At 41.6% G+C, this 22572-nt stretch overlaps 1 protein-coding gene across 1 annotated transcript in view; it reads right to left on the minus strand.

The window, feature by feature from the left end:
- The window catches only part of creb3l2 (cAMP responsive element binding protein 3-like 2), a 35769-nt gene that overhangs the window by 5940 nt on the left and 7257 nt on the right, over positions 1 to 22572 (minus strand). The window contains exons 2-8 of the mRNA XM_085386090.1: positions 4050 to 4293; positions 3242 to 3444; positions 3061 to 3139; positions 2644 to 2849; positions 2176 to 2322; positions 1915 to 1973; positions 1545 to 1613 (exon numbers count right to left, since the gene is read on the minus strand). Coding sequence (XP_085242216.1) covers positions 1545 to 1613; positions 1915 to 1973; positions 2176 to 2322; positions 2644 to 2849; positions 3061 to 3139; positions 3242 to 3444; positions 4050 to 4293 — 1007 coding nt within the window. The remainder of the gene's footprint in view (positions 1 to 1544; positions 1614 to 1914; positions 1974 to 2175; positions 2323 to 2643; positions 2850 to 3060; positions 3140 to 3241; positions 3445 to 4049; positions 4294 to 22572) is intronic.

The raw sequence follows: 22572 nt of genomic DNA on the forward strand, positions 1-22572 counted from the left end.
GTAGTAATAAGCATGTTTTACAATTTGGGGTTCGATTGATAGTCTCCCTCCCCCACCCCCATCCCCATTCATTACCCCCACCATAAGTGCATGGTGGTGTTTTTATTTTATAAATATTATTTATCCAGATATTGGCTGCTGTGATTGACAGATAGGGGGAGCTGTAGTTGTGTACCGGGCCTCATATTTGCTAATCGGAGTTGCTTAACTGTACCACTCTTCTTTGTTTGTGTTGTTTGAGCTTTTTTGAAAGAATTGCCTTAATGGCACTGAAAACAACAAGGTGGCAAGCTTCAAAATACAGAGTACAAACCCACTGGGTGACTTCATGGTGGCTTCCATCTTTTATATACAGTCTATAAAAGTTATGCAAACTCATTGAATTGTGCGCCCACACATTCTGCATGTTAATGTGAATGATATCGCAGTAAATTACATCAGCATCCTTATTGTAAAATCCAGAATTTGCACTTTAGTGAAGAATCTGCTGTTTATTTTTGCACAAGTCAAACATTTTTCTGAAATTTTTCTTTCTCGTTTGCTTCATTAAATAAGGAACTGAGCTTAACGACAACATAAGCTGGCTGTCCAGGTGTCCCAGAATAAAAAACACACACACACCACGCATGCAACTGGTTCATTAAGTTTTTGACACTGACAGCAAAGCCCACTTTAACCACTGAGTGCAAAACAAGCCCCAGAACAGCTGTGTTCCAGGCAGCTATACTTAACACAGTGCACTCAGTGGGTGCACGCACGGTTCATCCATGCATAACGAGAGCAAACAGCGCTGTCTATCTGATGCAGGGTGAGCTTTTCACATTAAAATAGCCTCATGATTATGCATGGATGCAAAATTGCAGCTGAACACATCCACGGGGAGCTTTTGATTCAGCTCTATTTGCAAATAATAAAAGCGAGTCAGTGTTTCCCCACTCATTCTCCGTGCTTTTCTCAGCTGCACTGCGTGATATAAAAACAGATGCCTTTAGAGATTCACAAAGACAGAGGGAGAGGGAAAAAAAGCCAAATCCCCAAGGATGTGTTAAATCCAGCATGCGCCCAGGGAGGGACATTTTTAGGTGTGAACCCGTCCTCCCTCATGACTTTCCTGGTGTTTTGATTGTCACCATCCCAGAGTCTTTATGACACACTTGTCATCGCCTCTGTCGCTCACTCATCTGTGTCGCCACTGACAGAGGCTGAATCTGTAAAGAGCCCAAATAACTGGACTACCACCTCAGTTATCCTTTTGTTTTTGTGCTCGCGTTCTCTAATTCAGAAAAATTCCTCGTTGGAACTGCTGGAAGTGCTTCGTGAAGACAGTTTACTTACCTACCTTAGGCCAAAAGAGGAGGGAGAATTTGATGTTTGACCAATAGGGGCAATTTAAAAGCATCTTGCAGGAAATAATTAACTTCTATGTGGTAATTTTATATTTTTATGTAGTTTCAGAAGTTAAGGATCTAAAATGGGTCCGTTACTGTGCATTAAATCAATCCTATACGAGGTTAAGACTGTGAGTCCGTGTGTGCTGCTCTTACTTGTTTGTACACTCCAGAGTCTCCACTTTCCTGCGCAGCTCGCTGTTTTCGTTGGAGCAGGTCTCCACCCTGTGGTCAGACAGCAGTACTGCAGGGTCAGTGACTGAACGCCGTTCATTCATCAGCACCACTTTCTCCCTTTTCTGACTCTAGCGTGATTTATTTGTAGTTTAAGAACAGCTGCTTTCACTCTGCACACCTCGGTAATGCCGAGATTCACCCTGATGATGTTTGAATGTGGATACTTTAGATGACCTAGCATTTTTTCTAAAAGGGGACACTAAAGTTTATGCAGCATTAATAGCTGTTTGCTATTTGTAGTGATCCTGACATTGTTTTTCACATGAAAGAGGAAAAAAGAAGGACTTACTTCTTCTCCAGAGCATCCATGTACTCCTTCTTCTTCCTGCGACTCTCTTGAGCTGAAATCTGAGAGATGGTGAAGGAAACAGAATCAGAAAAAGTAGAAAAATCAGAAATTCGCCTGACATGACAAATATTTTCTTGTTTTTTGTTAACTATTTTGTTCTAACTTGCAGTAAACATATTCCTAGTCTTTTAGACTCTTTACGGATGATCACGGATGCTTGCTCAGATCATCCAAAATACGAACTGTGCTCTACATCGGCACCTTGTTCTTGATCTTCCTGCGGATCTTCTTAAGTGCCTTCTCCTCAGCTTTGGTGAGCGGGAGTTTGTTGGGAACAGGGTAACCTTCGGCCACCAGCGTGCGGCGCTCTTCCTCGGTCAGGATCAGCGGCCCAGAACCCTGCAGTTTCTACAGGAAACAACAGATAAACGTAAACATTGTTTACAACTTTGTAAAGAGGGAGGATGTCTAAAAAATGCTTGTGAATTTTACACTATAACTTCTTTTTTGGCACGATAGTCTGCACATATACATTAGGTTGTAGAAGGGATGTGAAAGGAGTGGAAAAGGTGGAAAGTCCAGTAATATTCATGGATTGCAGAGCAAAAACAGCAGGAAAATTATGCAAAAAAACCCAGTTATTTTAATTACATCAGCTGGAAACACGTTACTCTGCTATTCTGCTCTCTTTGAGGTTTGATGGGCTTTTAAAATTTCCTTTAATCTTACATGAGGAGCGGTGAGCAGAGGCGAGTTGGAGAGGGAGGACGAAGCACCTCGTGGTGACACCTTCAGGCCAGCCTGGGATGGAGGGGGGCTGGTGGGGGATGTGGGGCAGGAGAGGCCAGGCAGGGCGTGAACGGGGCTTTGGCTGCCCTCTGAGTCACTGCTGTGGGAACTCGGGGGAGTGGGAGGCATCTGTAGAGACTCCAGACCTAAAACACAGCGGCTGGATTGTTAGCTATTCATTCAGTCTCAGAGAAAACAGAGAAAAATTATAAAAATTTAAATTTAGAAACCATTTTTGATGCTCAGGGGTTTTCAAACTCAGCTGTGAGGTATTTAAACAAATCACCAGCAGGGGTCCTCGTAGCACACCATTACAGAAGTGCAGCAAGTGGAAAGAGAGGAGAGGAAAGAACTGACCTTTTGGTGAGAGATTGAGGAACTGGTCCACTTCATGAGGCTCCAGTTTAATTTTAGGGCTGATTTTCTCCTCCTTTATCTTCAAACAGAGGAAAAGACAAACAGGAGGTGTTAAAATGTTACAAACATTAAAAAGAAGAAGAAAAGAGCACAAATATCTGATTTAACCATCGTTTCTCACCTTGATGACTTTGCTCTGGTTCACTGTGACCTGAACCGAGGTGGCAGCAGGGGCCAGGGCCGAACCCTCGGACGTTTGGGACCCCTCACTGGTGGCCAGAGAGAGGGAGAGCGTGGGGAGCAGGGAGGGAGTCTCACACAGGAGGCTCTCAATGGCTTCCTCCTGCTCCATAGGCCACTCGGCTGAATCGCCATCGGACTCAGCTGCAGAGGAGGCAAAGCGTGCTCCTGTTAGTGCTCTTTACCAATGAGATTAGATTAGATTAAGGTTTATCTACCACTGCACACAATAATACCAACACTTACCAACAACAGTAGCAGAGCAGCTCCATAAATATTACGGTAACGGGTAACAAATACTGGTTTATAGAGCATTAATGCTTCATTAGCAATCTTAACTTTTGAGTTTTAACTTTTGTTTAAAGTCCTTTCACAATAAAAGCTATAAAAGCCTTGATAAAGCAGATTTAGTGGTAAGATGCTGTTTGACTGTTTTCTGTCTTTTATTCTTTCTTCTTCTGATTCTGGTCTGATTCTCAGTGTGATGACGTGAGAATCAAAGCAGGGATTTTACATCACGAGCCACATATTTTGAATTTAAGTGGGCCAGACCAGCGAGACTCCACTTTCTCCCAGTGAAGTTCATTTTAACTACACTTTTAATCCCAGCGATAGGATTTGTATCAAAAAATAAAAAGTCTTTAAAACCAACAGCTGTGATTAATAATCACTGTGAGCTTGAGGACAAGCACCCCGGTGCTTTTGATTGGTTGTCCTTTAAAGTCACAATCTTTGTGTTGGCATCTCACCTGCTTCGCTGCCGTGCTCTCCGGTCAGGTGTGACAGGGGTGACTGGGGTCGGCTGTCACCGCACAGCGAGTAGCTGTGCTCAGCGGTGATGTGGGGCGGAAGAGGGGAAGACGAGGACAGGTCGGCGTCGTCGTCTTCCTCCATGGACTCCACCGAGTCTCTCCCCCCGGACAAGAAGGGGTCGCTGAGCAGCTGACCCAGCAAAGCATCCTGGGAGAGGTCGTCCAGCAGCTCGGAGAAGTGCTGCAGGGAGGAGAAATAAAGCACTATGAATTTTCAGAGGATGTTTAATTTGAACTCCTGTCACAGACATGCAGGAGGAATCAGACAGATAATTACATAAAGCCACATCGTCGGGAGCCTACGACCGTCAGTCTGTAATTACAGACTATTAAACTCTTTATTGGCACCTTGCCTTGAGGTTTCCCTCATCTCTCCCTCAGAGAAGACTAAAGCAGCCAATCAAATACTCAAACCTCTCCCCCACTAATCACAGCTTCTCTTTCAGTGTGTGTTTGATTCTCAGTGTGGTGACACATTTACCAAACACATACAGAAGTTTGCAGACAAGCCCTCTTCCTCCCAGCCTTTGATCCCCCATCATCACATTCCTTATCTCTTAGGCAGGTGAGCATGTGTAGATCTCCCCCCTGTGATTGGCTGTTATGACTTTAATAAACAAAAGGCAGCCAAAGCAAAGTATGCTGGAGATTAGGCCTTCCTCTGCTCCTCTCAGCATGCAGAAAACATGCAGACTAGACCTCCAAGTTCAACAGTTTTGGTCCCCAAGACAAAGGAAAACAGAACATTGATGTCTTATCCTATCAGATAAACCCAAACATACTCAGTTTAAAGCAATAAACAGTAGATAAAACCATGAAGTCCTCACTTTGCAGTCGCTATTATACAACAAATGTTGTATAATGTTTCTAGAAAAACCACCAACCAGTTTATATCCGGTCTGTCCAGAAACACTACATGTATGAAGGGATAATTGAAGCAATTTAACAGAAATGGAAGTGTACACGGGTTCAAATATGGACGTCGATGCCAAGAAGCCACAAACTTTAAAAGGTGGATATCACCGATTCAAAAGTGAAATAGAATCACAATGTTCTGTTCTGAAGTTATTATACCATGTAGTTAAAGTGTTTTTGCAGAACATTTGCAGAACGTTATAATGTCGTTCATTTCTGAGTCGGTGCCAGGATTCAGAAAACATCATTCGTCCTGCTACAGCAGTCGCCGGCATGGAGGCAGTTATCGTTTCAGCCAAACTAAATTGTGAAATAAGATAAAACTGCATTACTTTCATTCAATATAAAATAAAGTAACTGGTAATAAAGTTACTGTAAGTCTGTTTGAATATAGTCTACCCTTGGTGCCTCTGTTTTGTTCCGCACTGAGCTCGGCTGGAAAAGCTCCCTCCTCCCCTCAGTTCTGCAGCACACTTACAGTGATATTCATCCACGCTCTACCCTTACTCACTCACTCATAAATAAAAGCTATTTAAAGCAGTTTAATCTGGAAATAATCTTGTGTTTTTTAAGGTCTCCCATCCCCTGTCACAGTTATCGAGCCGGGCTATGAAAGCAGGCAGGCCTGATTTATATGTTAGCAAAACACTTATTCAATGCATAAAAATTGCTAAGAGGAAATTAAGATTACAAAGATTATGAAAAAATATAGGCCATTACTTTTATCATGTGTGCAGTTTTTCGTCCTTTTTAGATTGATTTATTAACTCGTCATATTCAGTTTGGGGGGAAAACTGGCAAAAAACATAAGTACCCGAGTAGGTGGGTAACTCTTTTCCTCTTGTGTTGCCTCCCGTGGGTAACGCTTGTTTCTCTTTTCTTTTCTGGAATTGGCACTAGGAGTACACAGGCATGTACAAACATGTGATTTATTTTGACAAACACGTCTTTTTCTTACTTTTAAATCCTAAATCCCCTGCAGTTTTGTCACTGATGAACTTCCGTACGTGTTTATCTCCTTGTGGTGTTAGTGTCTGCTACGCTTTCTATTTGAGATGTTTTATCGCTCTTATATATCATTGTATCATTCTTTTAAGAAACAGAAATGATGTACAGTTACCCTCAGGGATCGCATACATTTCAAACTCAAAGCTACATTTTTCCAGCCCTGTCCTCGCTTGAACTCGCTGCTTCAAAAACATTTGTGATGCAACTTCAAGTTCTGCTGGGACACAAAATAAGAAGCAGGTTTCCAATTGCAGTTTCAGCTACATGGGACTTGGCCAGTGTGAGAGAAGAAAACCATTTAAATTAGAGACACGTGAAGAGCAAGACGAGGAAAACAACCTATTATGACACCGATGGTTTGGACAAACTGTTATAAAACAACAAAACAGACAACAAAAAAAGATGTATACATGAATGAGAAGAGGGATAAAGAGAGAGTGAAATCAAGATGCAGGAAACGAGGAAAGAGGAGGAAGGTGGACGACCAAGTGCCAAGCATGCGGCTTCGATTACAGTCTGAGAAAGAGAGAGCTTAACTTCTAGCATTTTCTCCCACATGCACAAACACAGAGGCTTGAGGACGGCCCTTATAGGGCAGCATACAGAGGTCATTTCACTGTGTGTGTGCGCGTGTGTGTGCGTGTGTGTGCGTGTGTGTGTGCAATGCAAACAGCGACAGCACACCGTGAATCTATTCAAGAGGGAAGACAAATATTTACACATTTATACACCCGTGGGTTCTATTTTAATCTCCAGAACAGCGCATATAAGTGGAAACAACCCATTATATCAACATATATTACTGTGTGTGTGTGTGTGTGTGTGTGTGTGTGTGTGTGTGAGAGAGAGAGAGAGAGAGAGAGAACGTGAACAACTGTGCGCACTGTAGACAAACATTTACAGCTTTACCCTCATTCCAGCATCTCCTGGCAGCAGCAGCATTACCAAGAGGCATCTTATTACTTTAAACCATTTTAAACAAGTAAACACATAAAACACTGACAGATCTGGGTGTTAATTACAGTAATAATAGTCATTTTAAATATAAATAATAATGATAACGCTACAGTTCAAAGACTATCCTCATTTCTATTTACAGCGATTTATATTTGGCGGTATGACTTTGTTCTGGGACCTCCCTGTCCTTGTATACCACGAGCAAGCAGCGAGAGTCAGAGTGTAAAAGCAGGCATCGCTGACAACATACATGACTTTGATAGAGTCAGAAAAACATGAAAAGAAAGATCTGGGGTTGAAGGTGGGTTGAAAAGTGGCTTGCAGATGCACAGCAACTGTAGTGAGGCTATATCTGCTGAACCAAGATTCCTAAAACATAGAAATTAAACTGTATTTTTGTACTTTTACACAAATTTTAGATTTGTATAGATTTTAGGATTATCATACTAAGAATTTTGACGATACGAGGTTCATTACCTTAAACATAATCACATCTAACATAGTAGCTTAAGCCATGTGACTGCGTTTATTTTAGCATAATGTCAGCATATTGCTTCCTACAAAAAAGTGTGTGTGTTTGTGTGAGACAGGGGGGTGACAAAGCATTAAAATCACATTAAGGACCGAAAAAAACAAAACCTAAAAAAACAGTGGGTGTGTTTTTTTAGCTTTCAGGGAGGAGGAGTAATTACATACGGAGCAAATCCATGTTTACAAGAGAAGGTCTGGTTTATGGGACATCTGATACCACCCCAATATCACAATGACACTGAAACAAACTAAATAAAATAAATAAATAAATAATCAGCTTTTATTGCCTTAAGTTTAGTTTAAAAAATATCAATAAAAAAACATAGAGGCTCAGAAACAAATATATCCTCCTCTTTCTGGAGAACAGGAAATGGGAGAGGTCCAACTCCGCCTGCTTGAAAACAGAACCACACCAAAGGCACACAGTGAGGCTTTATGAGCTCCCTGTCATTTCTGCTGTGGGAGTTTGTGGTCATGGTTGTGTGTGAGACTGGGCTGCAGCATAGGTCACTGGCCGGGTGTAGCTCATCACGCACAACAGAAACCTCTTTGTCCCCTGCATCCCAACAGAGAGGTGTAATTTAGGGCTGGCTGTAACCCGACGCTCTCCAGCTGGGAAACAACCACGAGAGCTGAAGCCAAAATGGGAAAATTGGGAGATTACACTAGAACTAGAGCAAGAATCAGCAGGTTACTGACTCATCTGAGGGAGCAGGGGTGATAATAAAGAGGCTGCCCTCATATTTTTTATAATAATGTTTCTAATGTAAGACGCAGAAACAAGCAGAGGACTCAGCTGACGGCGCAGATCGCAATCTTTTAATTGAAGTCGCGATGAAATCTGTCAGTGGAGGCGGAAATGAAGACAGATAATGTCTCGAGCTGTGATGAGACATCAGTGCCGTCCGCAGAAATTCCCTGTCATCCAAAGAGAGAGACAACACAGCCAGCAGCCGCACAATATTTTTCATATATCAGGATCACATCAAAGGAAACGGGGTGAAGACAAAGCACCAAACTGGGACACACGAGCTAGATAAACACTTTGGAGTTTGAGCTGTTTCAAATTGACTGTGACTGTGTTAGATTAATGCCAACAGGCTAAAGACTTTCTTCACTTTACACCAGAAGTGGCACGCAGACAGCACTGTGGAGACAGACCATAACACTGATATCTTTACAGCTGTTTACTTCACATATGGCTAGTGACCAGTCAGCGAACCCTCTGGCAACCACCTGTTGCTAAGGGAAAATGTGTACTCCTCTACCGGTTGGCAACATGTTGGTAGAATTTGCTGATATTGCTTTGCTAGTAGTTTGCTTGGAGGATGGCAACTTGTCTGAAAACAGTCACCAACTGCTTGCAGAATGAAACTGAGAAAAGTTCACCTTCAAAATAAAAGTTGTGCCTTACCGCTGCAACCAGAATCTTTCAAAGGGCGCAACTTTTACTTTGAAGGCAGAGATTCTGCATCTTGAGTTGCACTTTTTCAAGATTTGGCAAATAGCTGGCGAGTGTTTACAGAAATCGGCGTCTTCAGTGCAAACTACAGGAGATTGTAGCTTGTTGGTGACTAAAACAATCACAAGGAAGTTTTTGACCCAGCTCTATCTTTGTCAGCAACCATTTCCCAACCATCAGGGAAAAGCACATTTTTCCCTGATGTACTAAATATGTACTAAATAGGCATTCACTCATATGAAATTTGGCTCAGTTATGTGCTTTTGGTTTGAGTTACTACTTTACACCTCAGTAGCAACTGCTAGCATCAGTAGCAACTGCTAGCATGAGAGCTAACATAGCACAAAGAAAGCTAAACAGCAAAGCAGTTTGGCTTTTTAGAAACGTAAGAAAGTTTAAATCAAGCATAAAACGATAATCCCAGCATCTTCATCACAATGAGGAATATATCTTATTAATTTAATACTGAGTACCAGTAATGGCTGATACATGACTCCAAGACCAACTGAAAATGAGCCACAGCAACCCTACATCTAAATGTTAGAAAATAAAATAAAACCAGTGGGATTTAAGAAATATCCAGTCCACTGCACACTAGCCAGTTGCCAGGCAGAACAGTGAGCGGTAAGCCTCGACATCTGTGTTGATCACCGGTTAGCAGCTAATTTAACAGAGGGAGGAGAGGAATGTGCTTCCCTGTCTGTAATTCTTCTGTAAAGTACGATGTGCATCTGTTTTAACCCTTAATGAGCAGATCCTAAAGCTCGAGGAAAGTTTGATGATGTCCCCTCCTCCCCTTAAAGCCCAAACCAGATGCCTACAAACTATAAATCACACTAAAACCACACAGGCCCCACCGTCCCCCTCCTCTAGTGTGTGTCCAGCTGACTGACTGAGTGTGTTTGTGTGTGTACCTTGCCCTGGACTCAGCTGTGTGTACTTTTGCTGATGACAGCCTAATAAAGTAAACGCGTCTGTGTATCAGCACCAACTGAATGACTCAATAGTTTGATGTGGATCCCGATTATCTGTCCCGGTCGCTTTACTGTCACTAATAACCAACACGTGTCCAATTATCAACCGATAACCAGTGCGAAAGGTTGAATGAAGACCTGAACTTTCATCTGCAGGAATCTTCTATCTGACTAACGCATCATTTTGTTATCATGTCCTGCTATGTCGTCATTAAGAGATAGAGAAGCGAAGCTTTCTCCTCTAACTTCACTTTCCCCACTTGCTCTCAAATTCTCTTAAAATCCGGTTCCCCCACCCTCTAGTTTGATTCTCCTAATGTGGGCCCTCTGGTGAAATTCCCAAAACACTTTGAATATTTGGATATTTGGTCCTCAGCCGCTGTGGTAACAGCACTTTAGCAATGAGTGAAACTCCCCCCTGGAATGATAACAATGTGTACAAGCAGTTTTAACACTTAGCTAAAGTGTGCACACGTGCACAGCATTTATCAGCCAAAGAGCAGAGATTGCTCTCCACTAAGTACAACCTTTAAACACTCATCGATGACCTCAGAAGCAGTCTGTCACACATGACACTGATAATGATGTGAATAATATTTGTGCACGCCTGCCATTTTTAATCTAAAAAAATCCAACTGCCCCCATACAAATCTTTTATTTTTTACATCATTTTATTAAAGAAAACTTTTTGGCTTAAAAGGCTTATTATGTTTTAAAGTTTACACTCGTAATCTGCCTTTCATGTACACGTTTGACCAAAGACAAATGTAGAATGTGTTCAAGCCTTTGATGAGTATGAACTATGTGCTTTATTGTGTTTCATTTCTCTTACGATGTCCAGTGAGTAAAGGATGGTAACCACTGGTAACCCTCGTTCATCACCCAAAAAAACTAAGCTTATAAACTTTTCTACAACCCCAGTTCCAAAAAAGGTGGGAAACTTCCTAAAACTTAAATAAAAATAGAAAGAAATCATCTTCTGCCCTAATAAACCCAAATATTATTCACTGTTAAACACAGAAAACATATTAAACTGGGACAAATTTATAATTTCAAGAGACATGTCTCAAAAAAAGCTGAGACTTGGGAACAAAAGGCCAGAAATGCAAAAAGTACTATAAAGAGCAGACGTGCACCAATCTGCAAAAACTGTGTCTACAAACTGTGGAACAATTTCAAAATAATGCTCCTCAATTATTTCATTATCTACATTACACAATATCATCAAAAGATTCAGAGGATCTGGAGAGCTGGAGGTTTCTTCCTGTTAACAGGGAGTTTTTTCTTTATGCTTGCTATGGAAACTGAAACGCACATAAGATCACCTGGAAGTATTGCATAAAGTCAAAACAACAGCATTATTATCAAGGTACCTTACATTCTCCTGCTGGAGAGATTACGGTAAATACGGTAGTTGTGGCTAGACTACTGAGTCCTATTAGTTTATCATGAATCTTTCAGAGCCAATCAGCTCAAATTTGTTTGGTTAAGGCCGTTTAATCTGCAGTGAAATAAACTATTAACAACTGAAAATGTGAATCACAGCAGTCACACCTGACAAGCCTGGAAAGATCTCATTTAAAAAAGGGAATGAGACAGGGAATGATTCTCTGCAGTTACATTTTAGTGAGTCACCAAACACAACTAGATGCCTGAAGACTGAGACAAATCCCTGCATGCTATTATCAAACCAAAAACAAACTGCACTGGATCAGGCCAACACAAATGTCTTTCAGAACAGATAAATTAGTTTAATTAGATAAACGTGATGGCTAGCAGGATCATAAATCAGTCTGGAACCACGTTAAACCTGTCTCTGCAGCACTGGGCTTGATCTGTCCGCGCTGTGGCATTGATACTGTCTGTGTTAGCACAACAAGACAAATCACAGACCTTGGAGAGGTTCGGCTATCTGGATCTTATCTGAGGGGGGAGGTGGCAGTAGCAGGTGAGCCCAGCACTGAGCCCACATGTCCAGACAGCCGTAAGAACTCACAGGATGCAGCTTCCATCACTTTTAACAAACTGTTTGACATAAAACAAGCGATAAAGTTCACAGAGATCCAGCTGTTTAAGCTTCATCCGCAGGCACACAAACACACAGCCGTCTCACCACAGCCACGAGGGAATTTGAAGAGATGTGAAGCTCAGCCAGGAACGACCTTGTTTGACAAAAACCTCTTCATTCCATGAGAAACACGATCCGGTTCTCACACCGATAAGGACATAGAGACACTCCCTGACCCAGATTCCTGACTTCGATCCCAGCTTGATTCGCTAACCACTCCCCCTTTTGGTAATCAAAGGTGCAGCGAGTGCACCAGGGGATAAGAGAGGATAATAACAGAGGAAGGCAGAAAACCAGCAGCTGTCAAGGATGCCTGGATGATTAGAAGCACAAATAATGACTATTTTCATTCAAATTCAAACTTTTTCAGCTTTTCTAAACAGTCATGGGTACTTAAAACTGAAAGAAATGTTACAGGATGCCAAAACCTCTAAAATATTAAATTTATTATCATTTAAAACAAAGAACTAGATGTTATCATTTTTAAAACTTTATCAATTTAATCCTCCCTCAAACACAAAACCTTTTGGCTCATTATTTGGGGTTTTTTGGCCTCTAACCTCACAGTTTCCATCCTTACTGCTCTAATCAGCTTATTTCCATTCACAGGAGGCTGTTATCAATTACAAAGCTTTTAAAATCTGACGAACTGCCCAGCACTGAGCAGCACAGCTTTTTTTATAGTTCTTCTGACTGCTGAAAGAAGCACTTTTTGTATGTCTGCACTGCAGGAACTGCCACTTAAAGCTTTTGGGCCTTTTTTACTTCCAGCCTTGGGTTAGGTACACGCTGAGCCTCTGAAGCAGGACTGTCCCAAACATGATGGTAATTTATAGGATAGCACAAGTTTTTAAAAGCCTCTGTACCAGATTTTTTAAGCATGTAAACAAAAGCTTTTAACCATTCTCCCCACAAAAACAACATCTGACGACCTCAACTCTACCCTTAATGACAAGTTTTGACAGCTCAGTATGAATCAATAACGACATGGTTTGTCGACCATTAGAATAGTTTCCGGGTTTTTACGAGGGTAGGAGGGGGCAGAGATCCCCCTGGCTAACTGATCCAAACCCACTCACTCTGTCTTGGAAGCAGGCTGGAAATATGAGCTTCAGGGATTACTCCTCGTAGGCTTTCAAGAGGTAAAGAGTTAACATTGGCCTTGCAGAATGTGAAACAAAGCACTAAGAGGTGGACTGACAGTGAAATCCCTTATTGAGAGTATATGAAACAGATTAAAAAACAACCAGTAGGCAGTGAGGACAGAAAAAAAATATCAGCCAATCACATGAGAGCAACTCAGTGACTTTGAATGTTTTGGAATTGTTGTCAGGCAGGCTGGTCTGGAGGGTCTAGTGGGGTTTTCCCACATGAACATCGCTAGGGATTCCTGAAAATGGTAAAAAAAGTAGAAAATATCCCGTGAGCGGTTCTCTGTGAATAATGCCAGAGGTCAGAGGAGAATGACCAGATTGGTCCTTCCCTTTATGACAGTGCATCGATCTTCCAGTGGCTGCTTCCAGCAAGATAACACAACACGAACCACAGACCATCTCAAACTGGCTTCTTGAACACTAAGTTCTCTGAACTCAAATGGCCTCCACAGTCACCAGATCTCAGAGCACTTTTGGGATGTGGCGGAACGGGAGATTCACATCATGGATGTGCAGCGACTGTGTGATGCTCTCATGTCAACATGGACCAAAATCTCTGAGGATTGTCTCCAGCACATTGTTGAATCCCTGCCACAATTCATTAAAGCAGCTCTGAAGGTAAAAGGGGTCTGACTTGGTACTACCAAGGTGTAGTAAGGGGTAAATGCTCATGCAATTCTTCTGATCAAATAATTGTTTCAACCTAAAAATAACTAACAGCTTCTGAAAAGAGAGGATTTACTCTACTTTTTATTCTATTTTCGTGTGTGATGAGCACTTTTAACATTTTACAGGCTACATAACCAAACAATTGGTTTACGATATAGTTGACTGAGTAATTTCTGGTAAAAAGATTTATTAAATGCAGCTTTTGAGCAATCCTAAAGCAGATTTTATGCTCTACACTTGCTCAGAGGTCACAAAGACTAATCAGATGCTGTGGGTGAATCTGAAGGAAGACTCTGTGCCCTAAATTAGAGAAACTGTTCCAGCATACAAAACATTCTGCATTAGCATCAGCAGTGATATTATCACATATCAGACTTTGTTCTTTTTACACATAATGGTAGGGCGGAGAGACGGTTAACGGATGTAAACAGCAGGATGTGAGAGAGAATAACAGCAGGCATTAAGTCCAGCAACGCTGTTTACCCTCCACCCACGTATGAACAAACACAAAGACAAAAAACATCTGAACTTTGCAAAAGTTGCAGCGGATCCATTTCAAAATAAAGGTTTCCAGAGGTTAACATCCATTTCCTGTCTAACACAGCGGCCTCAGACCTCATTAATGTTTCAAGCTGAATTATTAAAAAAAAAAAAGCCTTAATGTCAGCAGTTAAATGGAGCCGCGACAGGAAATGTGTTCAAAATGGGAATCTCTGAGGTCCCGGAATGGAAAACATCCCGAGTCAAAGTTCAGAGCTGTGAGTCAGCTGCTCTCTGAAGCATGCAGTGATGGTACTGGAAATGCGTGTGTGCAGCACGGAGGCGGCACAAACAGACCCACAAGAAGACAAATGGAAAAACCGTTTCAGGGTCCCCTGACGAGTAAAACCCAACCCATCCCCTCCCCCCGCCAACCCCTCTGCCTGTCTCTAACAGCTTCCCAAAAAGTTCCAACTTCAACCCCCACAAACACAGACTGACACACACTTTCCACTCTTTCCCTGTCATACTGACCTATCATCTGTGCAACCCCCACTCTTCCCCCACCGACCCTCCAGATGTTACACAATGACCTCACCGGAGAGCAGGCAATGATATCAGCCTGTATTTATTTAGCCTGTTTTTACAGTGGAACCTATGGGAAGAACAAATGTCATAAACAGACCAACAGTGAACCGATTCTGCCTGATAATCTGCATCTTATTCTTCTGTGTCATGAAGCTCTGCTGTTGGCCAAAACCCTGTCTTTGCTGAAGCAAACACTAGGTATTAATCCACAGCTGAAAATAGTCCCCGACAAATGCTTTATATCTTCCACGCAGACTATTTTTTGCTAAAAGCTTCTTATTAATAATAAAAAATATATTGCTTTTCAAGAAAACAGCGACAAACTGCAGTAAAAATACAAGACTTTTTGTTTTTGTCAAAACAGTTAATACTGTAAGGTCTGATGCTTTCGAGGAAAAACCTATCCGGTTGTTCAGTCTGACGTCACTAGCCGTGTCTGGGTCTAAACTCCGCTGCAGGTCCATATATCAAACGATCACTATGGCATTACTGAGAGTTGAAAAACTGTCTAAAGTCTTTCATCTTTAATAAAATGATCAGCGTTCTGCTCTACCAGGTGTAACAATTGAGTTTAACACCCAGGCATCCATGAAAACGGAATTTATGACATTTAAAGGAGTTAGAAGTTAGCAGGAAGTTAGCTCACTAGCTTCTATCTAAATACAATATAGCATGTCCTGACTGCGGGGTTTTGGAAACAAATTAAAACGTACAGCTCTGCTATCACTTCCAGCATAAATGAAGACAGAAAACTAAACAGCAGTGACGTTTGTAGGTTTACTGAAGTTTGGCTAGCTGGTATATAATGATGTGCTACGTGACCGCTAGCGACACAGCTATGTTAGCATAATATAAACAAGCTAACTTTTTTTTCCACTCGATAAAAGTTAACATGAGTGTTCTCGGTGGTCAGGAACAAATGTAATCGCATGGCAGGATGCTGTAAAAGGACCAAACTTCAGCCAGGAGAACAACTGAGATAATCCATCCACAATACGAGGTTAGTCATTCATATACTGCTGCATGGGCTGGGCTGTAGTTACATCCTAAGGTTTTAAAAACTGAGCTTAAATAAATGATTAGCGGTAATAAAAGCCGAGGGAGGTCAACAGTGATCACTGACTGTTTTAGGAGCTTTTTGAGATCAAATAGAAGAAAATACATAACATTAAACATGTTAACAACACAAAAGCCATATTAAACACAGGCTACTTTAGACCCGGAAGTAGGATTCGTCGCGTCATCACTGAACAACCGGATTAGCAGCAAGCTGTACTTTAAATTTTTAAACCATAATACAGCGTACTAACAACTTTGGACTCATGAGATAGTCAGAGTTTAAACGTTAAAGTACTGGACCAAAAATTGTGACTTTCACTGTTGTGGCTACGCCTCAGAGCGGTGTTTAGGTTTAGCTAGCAAAAGTACATTATAACGAAGTCTTAGTGATCAATCGCATGCTGTCATTGTTCGCTTCCACGTTAGTTATAAAAAAATTTGCAAAAATTAAAAACTCAGCGAAACAACAAGTGGCTCAGTGTCCCAACATTTGGAAGAAGGGACTGCTCTCACAGCTTGTCCCCCTGACCAGGACGACAGGTCAGGGGGGGAGATATCATCACCCCCACCCGACAATGGGTACCAAGCCCCAAGAGAAAAAAAAAAAAAAAAAAAAAAAAAAAAAAAAAAATATATATATATATATATATATATATATATATATATATATATTTTTTTTTTTTTTTCCACAGGTCAAAATATTGGTACGATAATAAAATCATTGTGTGGTCTGTCTCTAGTCAGACGCAGCAGGGAGGCAGCGTTTCTGTTAAACACAAGCACAGCTGGCCCTCATCTTGTGTGCATTTCCTTCTTAAAAACTGGGTCAGCACGCTCCTAACTTTTTCCATCTCTGCACTGCTAACACTGACCATTACACTCACACCTCTCCATCTGAACTCCTTCACCCTTACTCACACATACTTTGAGTTCTTCCAGCTCTCTCGAGCCTCTGATTTTCTCCCAACAACACAAACTTCTTCAACACTGTGTTGATGTGCGAAGATTTAGGGATTCATTTGAAGATAATCTCTCCTAAAGCTCAGTTTATCCGGTTTGTTGCTGGATTCGGGGTAAAATCTGGGCCGGCGCTGGTCTTGCTGTGCACCCTATAGTGCGCCGTCCTGGGGGCGTTGCTGATCTTGATTCCCCTGTTAGCAAAATTTTCCTGGGGTGGATGCTTTCCAAGCAGACGCATGCTTCAATGAAAAGTCATGCAGGCCACTTGCACACATGTGGTGAACTCTGCATGGATGACTGGGCCTGTTAGCGTCTCATGTGATTGAAAGGTTCAGGTTATAAAAAAGGTGTGCTCTGTCAGAAGAGCAGAACATCTGGTTTAAAGAGGATGCTAAAATCTAATATTTGGGTAATGAAAACACAACAAGGATGAAATTTTCTCAATGTCATGCATAAACGGAGTCTGTGGATCCCGACAGATATACGGATCTTCAGTAGTTTGTGATACTTTCTCCTCAGTCTCTCCACACTTGCACTGAGTAATGTGCTAAAACTAAAAATGGACTAAATGTTTAGCTTATGTTCCACTTTCAAAACGAGCACAAACCGGGCTGCTTGGTGCAGTTTGCACACACCCTAAAGTGAAGCCACATCTGGCGACTTCACACTCACATGCAGTAACTTTCTGTGTCGCTAACATCTGCTGAAGCTCACCAAGAATGACTGAAGTAAAACCAAAAAAATTGTGTGTTTAAGGCCTAAAGACAACACGGGGATGGAGACCGGTCAGTGACCCTCCAGAGGTCGCTAGGGCAAAATGTGTGTGGCAAGTGGTTGGATTGTGTTGCTAGAGTGAAACTGGTTACAAAGAGTTACAGGATGCTGCTTAAAAACTTCTTGTGATTGCTTTGGTTACTAGCAAGATGCTGCGGTCACAAGCAGTTCGCATGAAAAATGCCAACTTGTCTGCAAACACTCACCAACCCTTTGTTGAGCTGTAGTGAAAGCAAAAAGAGTGCAACACAAATCAGAAACAGAGAACTTTGGGCCTTCAAAGTAAAGGTTTTACCTTCTGAAACACGCTGGTAAAGTACCACAACTTTTACTTTGAAGGTGAAAGCTCTCCCTTTCCAGTTTGTGACAACTGTTTTCAAATTTCAGTGCAGCTCGACGAGCAGTTAGCAAGTGTTTATGTGGGTGACTTTAATGTAAACTACAGCATCGTGCTAGCATCCAAAGTGATCACAATGAGGATTTTGGTGCTGCACCCTCAACAGCTTCAGCTCCCCAGTAACTGGTCATTGAATACTCCATTTTTCCCAAGTGACCAGGAGGTCGTAGGGGAGCAGTCCTCATCAGTAGTTTACATTATGGCTGGGAGTCAATGAGTGGGAATGCCAAAAAATGTGGGAAATATGGGATAAAACATCAGATCCAGCAATGTAGAATATATTCAATTTGAAAGAATTAGGGATTCGAAATGATTACAACAGAAAATACAAACTTAATTCAGAGGTGGAAAAAGCTAAAATGCATTTGAATTAGTCTCAGATAGGTTTTAATATCTTTCTGCTTTTGCAGACTCATGTTGTATAACCGACAACTGTTTGTTTGGTAATACTTTATAATGTCTAAAAGAAAACCTCAAAGACTGACAGATTTGGCATGTTGCAGAGTGCTTTTCTGTGGAAATTCTGCAGAAGTTTGTGTTGAACAAAGCATTCAACAACTTCTGCAGAAAAAGAATCTGCATCTTGAGACAGATTACAGCGATACTGCTAAACATAATAGTCCATTTAGAGGGGATTCATGGAAAATTATGAGGAAATGCATTAATATGTGAAAGAATGAAAGGTTAGGAAACAAATCAGACTGATCAAGTCACTTTACATACAGAAAGACGAGTCAGGAACAGCTGCAGAGACGTTTCTGGCATTTCCAACAGGAGCTGACTCGTCTAGCAGGAGTGACGGGGGGTGAGGAAGGGGGTGGATAATGGGTAGAAAGAGGAGTGAAATGCTAACTCGACAGCAGATGGACAGATTAGCATCTTAAACAGGTCTGGATTGGACTTTTGTTGAGTCACAAGGCAGGTTACCAGCTACTAAAAAAACAAAAACATCAAAGCTGAGCGTTTCTTGGTGCTCACACTGTTTAATACCCAGTTTACAGGCTTTACACGCTTTGATGTTTAATACATGAAATAGTGGAGCTCATGCAAAAATCCCAAAGTCTCACTACAAGCTGCTAAAGCCACTGAAGTTCTGTTTATTCAGCGAATTTAAAGTTTCTAACATGGACAAAATCCTGTAGAGCAGCTCTGAAAACTCGCCTGAAACTCTTCCGTTTAAAGAATTAAAAAAACCAAACATGCTTCTAAAGAGTAAAGAACCAGAGGTCAGTTATCTGTATTTCACCAACAGCGGCTTCGACGTAAAACCGCCTCAAGGCTCATTTAAGGGCTGGGTGTATAAAGTACTCAGAGGGACATTGAACCCACACCCTGCTAACCACACACTGCCATTTAAAACCTTTTATGGTGCCTAAAGCTGAGGGGAGAGGGGGCAGAGAGATAGAGGATGGAGCGAGAAAAAAGAGAGAGAAAGGTAGAAGGAGACAGAAATACAGACAGAGGAATAAATTTAGCTTTGCCTCAAAGAACGAAGGCTCCTGTGGATTTTCCATAATGATCCCTCCCCACGCTGATTACTACCTTCGCTTTGCTCTCAAATGGCTGCACGCCTGCAGCAAGCTCAAGTCTGAGTCCACTTTCAAAGTCAAAAGAAAAGTTGCATCAGATTTGACAAAGGAAAAAAAAAAGTGTTGCTCATCCTCTGTGTGTGTGTGTGTGTGTGTGCACCATCTGCAGACCACTGTCACTTTTAAAGGCCAAAACAATGACATGATTAACGAGATGCAGGAAAGTGAAAAGTCAGAGAGTTTATTCTCAGTGTAGAAGCATTCAAACCTAAAAGTTCAGTCGGATTTTTTAAAAACTTTTCAGTGAGTGCAGTCCAGCTTCGGCATGAAATAAATGTGCATTTAAATGTTTTAAAGCAGGAAACTTTGAATCACTCTGCAGCCATGCTTGTCTGTCAGTTCGGGGTGACAAACATACGGTCTAGGGACAAGAATCGGCCCACCAGGGTTCAATCCTACTCCCTGGATGGATTTGGAAAATGCAAAGAAGGAACAAATAAACTTTGGATTTTTTAACCATCCTGCTCACAAAGGCCTTTAGACTAGTCTGCAACTTCCTGGCAACCACCAATCGTGGGGAGAGTTGTGTATTCGACCGGCTGCTGGAGGTGTCGGGTAGCGACTAGGTGAGACTTCTTGCAGGCTGCCGTGGTCACTAGGGGTGCAACGATACTCGTATCGATATTGAACCGTTCGATACAGTGCTTTCGGTTTGGTACGCATATGTATCGAACAATACAAATTTTTAAATTTATTTTATCAACTTTTCTTCTGACGATGCTGTTTGTGTTGAGAGCTCAGTGGATCTGCGTTCGACTACTCCGCCTAGGCTGCACTGTCGAGCGCAGATCCACTGAGCGCAGCACAAGCTAGCAAGACAGAAGCTAAGCTCATTGCAACATGACAAATTGAACCTCCCCCACCCTCATTCAGATCTGGCCTTTGGAACTATTTTGGTCTTCATGTGAGGTATGACCCTGAAGGTAAGCGCGTCATGGACTAAAGTAAAACAGTATGTCGGATGTGCCACGCAATGGTCAATTACATCGGTGGGAACTACTGCGTTAGCGCAGTTAGCTCGTTAACGTGTTGACGCCGTCCAGCCCCACGCACAGGGCGATTCGCGGTAGCTCGTTAACGGAGATTTGCCGTGTTGTGGCGTTAACGTCATTTCAGATTAATGCTGACAGCACTAGTGGGAACACAACGAATATGACTGCACATTTACATCATCCTAGTGCAAAGACAAGTGGAAGCAGACAAAAACAACAAGCACGCATGCTACAAACTTTACCCGAGTCATTTAGACAGCCGTTAGCACATGATTCTCCTTATGGGGACCTGATATGTTTAATATGCTGCTGAGAATATAGCCCAGAAGAAGCGTATAGTATAGCTTTTATTTTGGAAAGAGACATTTCTCTGTAATAAACTCTCTTTTCCAAAGATGAGTGATTTCTCGATCAGATAGATTTATTTTTTTTATTACTTTGTTGTTTCAGCAACATTAAATTTAAAAACTGTACTTTTGAGTTAAAATATATATTTATAATTTTAATAAATGACAAATTAAAAAAGCATGAACATTTTTTTGTATCGAAAAAATATCGAACCGTGAATTTTGTGTATCGTTGCACTCCTAGTGGTCACCTTTAGCTGGTACGGAAGATGCCGACTTGTCTGCAAACACTTGCTGACTACTACTACTGAATGCAAAAAAAGTGCAACGCAGACCAGAAATGTTGAATGTCCTCCACACAACAGAAAATAAGTGTTTATTTTGTCTTTGTATCCCAATAAATACACGAACTCATGATTATGAGAGACTCTCCTGTTTTTACAGCAGGTCCACAGTAACAAGGCCAGTTTACTTAGTAAGTTAAGACTGAGTTTAGATTTGGATTTAAACCTGAAGAGCTGCACTGACTGGCTTAACTGACTTACCACAAAAGCATTTCTTTATAATTGCATTGCTGAAATTGCGCATACTTTATTACAGAGATCTCAGGCTGCTTGTCATCAGTTGTATAAATATGATAGGTTTGTAGGCTGAGTCATGAACTAACGTGGGTTTGACACTCCTGGTCTGTATACTTTTGGTGCGATTGGTCCGCTTGACTTGTGGTGCTCAAACAACCAATAAAAAAAGTCCTTTTCATGAATTTTGACCTGGTTACTTAGAAAATACTTCCTTAATGAAACTGCTTACATCCAGGTCTGTGGCTTCTCTTTTTCTCTCCCTCTACTGTCCCCCAAAGCAGGTCTTTATAGTATCCCTCTTCAGCAGGTCAGCTGAAGAGGGATACCATAAATATTTGCATCCTATCAGACAGTCCTGAGCCTTAGATGTATTTCAGTAGCAGGAGAACAGATCCAAAAAGAAACTGAGGCTATGTGGCGTTAACAGGGTCATGACCATTGAGAAGGCAACCATCTCCAAAACTGGGACACTTACAGTAAAACTACACAGCTGGATAAGCAGCAGCGTGGGCCAGAAAAATCTAAAGAGTTGATTTTTCAGATGAACTCACTAAAGTAAAATGTTCTTTATTCAGACAATTTCTTCTAATCACTGAGTGAAATCTGACTTATCATGTTATTGTGGAGATTCAGGAAGTGCGACAGACTCAAAACAAAGTCGAGGGAAGCAATAAAACCCACATTCAGCCTTCCAAATACACATTTACAGAAATCCAATTCAAACACATCCATTTCATCCCCGTTTACCTGCTAGTATTAGTCCTACTTGTCTCAACCTGTGTCTCAGTGGTACTCGAAGTCATTGGCCAGTTCAGGTATTCAGAGTCAAAGTCAGACTCAGACTAAGAGTAAACACAGAATTTGGCCCCTTCAATCTGCTATTTTATTTAATTGTCGGGATTTACCTGACTCTAAGGAAGCGTGTGGGTTTACCAAATTACCAGCATAGCAGACA

Source organism: Rhamphochromis longiceps, linkage group LG17 (assembly GCF_057381845.1).
Source record: "Rhamphochromis longiceps isolate RC_006_pf linkage group LG17, R_longiceps_female_GT1.1, whole genome shotgun sequence".
In the NCBI taxonomy this organism is placed as follows: domain Eukaryota; kingdom Metazoa; phylum Chordata; class Actinopteri; order Cichliformes; family Cichlidae; genus Rhamphochromis; species Rhamphochromis longiceps.